This window comes from Centruroides sculpturatus, unplaced genomic scaffold (assembly GCF_000671375.1).
Source record: "Centruroides sculpturatus isolate CEXI.00-Female unplaced genomic scaffold, Cexi_2.0 scaffold1118, whole genome shotgun sequence".
Lineage (NCBI taxonomy): Eukaryota > Metazoa > Arthropoda > Arachnida > Scorpiones > Buthidae > Centruroides > Centruroides sculpturatus.
In genome coordinates, this window is record NW_019385413.1 from 32337 (window position 1) to 35631 (window position 3295).

The 3295-nt window shown below is 24.8% G+C and overlaps 1 protein-coding gene across 2 annotated transcripts in view; it reads right to left on the reverse strand.

The window, feature by feature from the left end:
• The window catches only part of LOC111638710 (probable ATP-dependent RNA helicase DHX34), a 50198-nt gene that overhangs the window by 28252 nt on the left and 18651 nt on the right, over positions 1–3295 (reverse strand). For both annotated transcript variants that reach the window (XR_002758922.1, XM_023384466.1), the window contains exon 9: positions 1539–1775. Coding sequence is in view for 1 of the 2 variants with exons in the window: in XM_023384466.1 (XP_023240234.1) it covers positions 1539–1775 (237 nt within the window). In the remaining variant the exon portion in view is untranslated. The remainder of the gene's footprint in view (positions 1–1538; positions 1776–3295) is intronic.

The window sequence follows — 3295 nt, forward strand, 5'->3', positions numbered from 1 at the left end:
TGTTCGAATTAAATTCGAACATAAAATTCGAATATTGGTTCGATTATAGAACGATCGTAAACGTTCCAGAAACGTTGAAAATAGTTCGTTTGACTGGACGTGAACAGGAGACGTTCAGAAATAGAATCGGGACCAGGAAGTGTTAATATAAAGCGGCATGCAAGATTTACAGGCGGTTTTTGCGCTTTTGCGGGAAATCGAACATATTTTTATGCTCATGTAAAAATTCTCTGGAAACGTCTGGAAACTGGAGGCCTAATTCTTGCATTCTGTGAAAACAGGTAAGATTGGCTATAATGTAATTATCTTAATCTTCACTATTGTTACTTTTTAAAAACCCAGCGAAGCAGGTCCTTGCAGCTAGATTCTAGATTACTTAGAAAAACAGTCTTTTATATATATAAAATAAACTATATTACATACAAATGTACGAACAAATAAAAACCCAGCGAAGCAGGTCCTTGCAGCTAGTATTTACATAAAGTCGTTCCTGAGAAAAATTTTTTATTAAGATAAATTTAATAATTTTATAAAAATGAATTTTTTCATTAAATTTATTAAAAATTAAAAACAATCAAAACATTCTTGAGTAGAATATTTCTACATATGATTCATATCATTGATGTATCATTTACAAAGTAACGGATTCTGGCAATTCTTTTTTGGATTCAATCCATGAAAACTCATTACTAAATTGCCCAGTTCTACACCAAGAAATCATGACTGTATTCTGTTATCTGGTTTCTAATTGGTAATCAGAAAAACATTTTTGTAAATAAATATTTTTCCATAATTGTTTTAAAGTCAGTAATAGAAAAATAAGTACTTTTAAAGCAACACAAAAAGCATTAAGCACTTTTTTAAGGACTTTTAAGAATTATTAATGACTATGGAAATCTTGAAAAATTATATAAATATAATGTTGAATATTATAGTGCACAACTTGAGAAATGACGCAAGTAAAATTTAGACTAAAATTCCAGCAATAAGTTAAACACTTTTTGCTGAAATTTCAAAAATTGGATTTTACTTATAGCATATTGAAAAAAGAAAGTGACAGAATTTTACATATAACTGTTTTGCAAACTTACATTAAAAAATTTTAATTATATATTGTAAATTTAGATTGGGTGCATTGCTAGATAAAGCTACTTTAGTTATGCTGCTGGATGTAATTTTAAGTAATTTATACTTTCAAAGAAAACAGCTCTATTACTAATACTACTTTTCAGTTCATAAACATTCTTTTTTCTTTAAAACAAATGTTCCCTCAGAAATGGTTCAAAATTATACATGATATACTTCATCACTTGTAACAATCATCTTGAATTTTGAAGTCAAACTATCTTTTAACAAAATCACTTTAAGTGACTTTACAGAAAATGCACCCATTACAATAAACATATAGCATTATATAAAATAAAAACAAAAATATTTTAGTAATCATCAAATACTGTAAAATATTATATAAAATANTTATTAAACTGAAGTAATAATAGATTATTTAATAAATGATTGCATGTTATTATAGTACATACCTTAATTTGTAATTTGTCATTTGATATCTGAAATTCTATATCTTTAATATCAATTTCATCATTATCATCATTTTCATTTTCTATAACAAATTCACTATCTAATTTTAACATTTTGGAAGATCTTGGTGCATGATGAAAACTGCGTTTTAAATCTTTTAAATGCTTTAGTTCTCCATGCCTATAAGCCCGCTGAGTACTTGTGCTCATTCTTTTTCTATTTACAATCAATCCCGAATCCTAAAAAGTAAATATTTTTGTAATTGCCTATCATTTTAAGAAATTTAAAATATGAAATGTTTCAAATTTTATCAGAAAAACAACTTTTCATCAAATATTCTGGAATACTTTCAATTTCATTTTTTAGCTTAATATGAATCATAATTAATATAAAATTTTATTTTATCATATAAAGAAATTAATATTTTGAAGTTATAATTTCAGTTGCCAAAACAGAATGAATCAAAATATCTATTTTTAAGAATAATTTTTAAAATTCACTAAACAATTAAAAAGCAATTTGTTTTCTAGGTAATATTCAACTTAAATATACACTGGACTGAAGATGTAGTTAACTCTCAAAGGATTGAACTAAATCATTCATTATAAACATAAAGAATAATAACACCAATAAAACTGCTCACTATATCAAGAGTCCATTATATCTGACTATATCATTAAACTACTATCTTTTCAAATTTCTAAAGGTTTAACTAACAGTCATTTGAAATATATTTTTATTTGCTTTTATTATATTTATAACTTTTATGATGATTTCTGCAAGTAAAAACTTTAAAGTAATACTTAGCTCTGTTTTCAACTCCTTCACTATCAAGTAAATACTAAAACATGTTTTTTTAATTAGTCAAAAAAATTATAATTTATTTTTTGATTAATTGTCAAATTTAAAAATGTCAAAATGTTATTTTAACATGATATATATATTTTTATATAAGAAAAATATTCTTGACTGGCATTTTGTATGAACTATTGGTATCAGCCAAAAGCATCAATTGGTAAAATCAGCCTCCACATCCCAACGATAAATGTATAAATACAATACAAACTTATTGTAATATTTAACATAGAAAATCACTCTGTTCCAAAAATTTTTTGGTTTAGGAAGGTTTCTGTTATGTTTAGCTTCCATTTTAGATAAGTTCTACTGTAAAAATTTGATGTAAATAGGTAATAGTACAAAATCTGTAGAAGCACAAAACAACATAATATATGATTTAATAGAGATCCTTTGTTAATTAATGCTTACTGTCCTTTATTTAATTATTATTAATTTACTGCAAAGGTGCAAATAAAGTTTTCTTTAAACCTACAGACTAATAAAATATCTTATATTTGAAAACAGAGGTCAGTGCAATAAGTCCTATTAATAGATTACAGTCATAGTGAACTAATAGTAATAAATAATACAGATCCTGTACACTAATCTACAATCAATTCATTTAAATTAATCAATCTAAATAATTTAATCATTAAAATTAACAGAAATAATATGCATATATATATAATATCATTCAAACCCATTAAAAGCAATTTACTCTATTCAAATATTTAATAAAACAAATGTTAATTAATCATTGAAAAGCTGGAGATTTTTGTTATAAATTGCAATAATTGATTAATTTGATACTATAAATATATCTTTATATATATATATATATTTAGGTTGCAGTTTTATAAAGATATTTCAAATTTTCGCGTCCTTTGCTGTGGAGGAGATGGTACTGTAGGTTTTCCTTCCC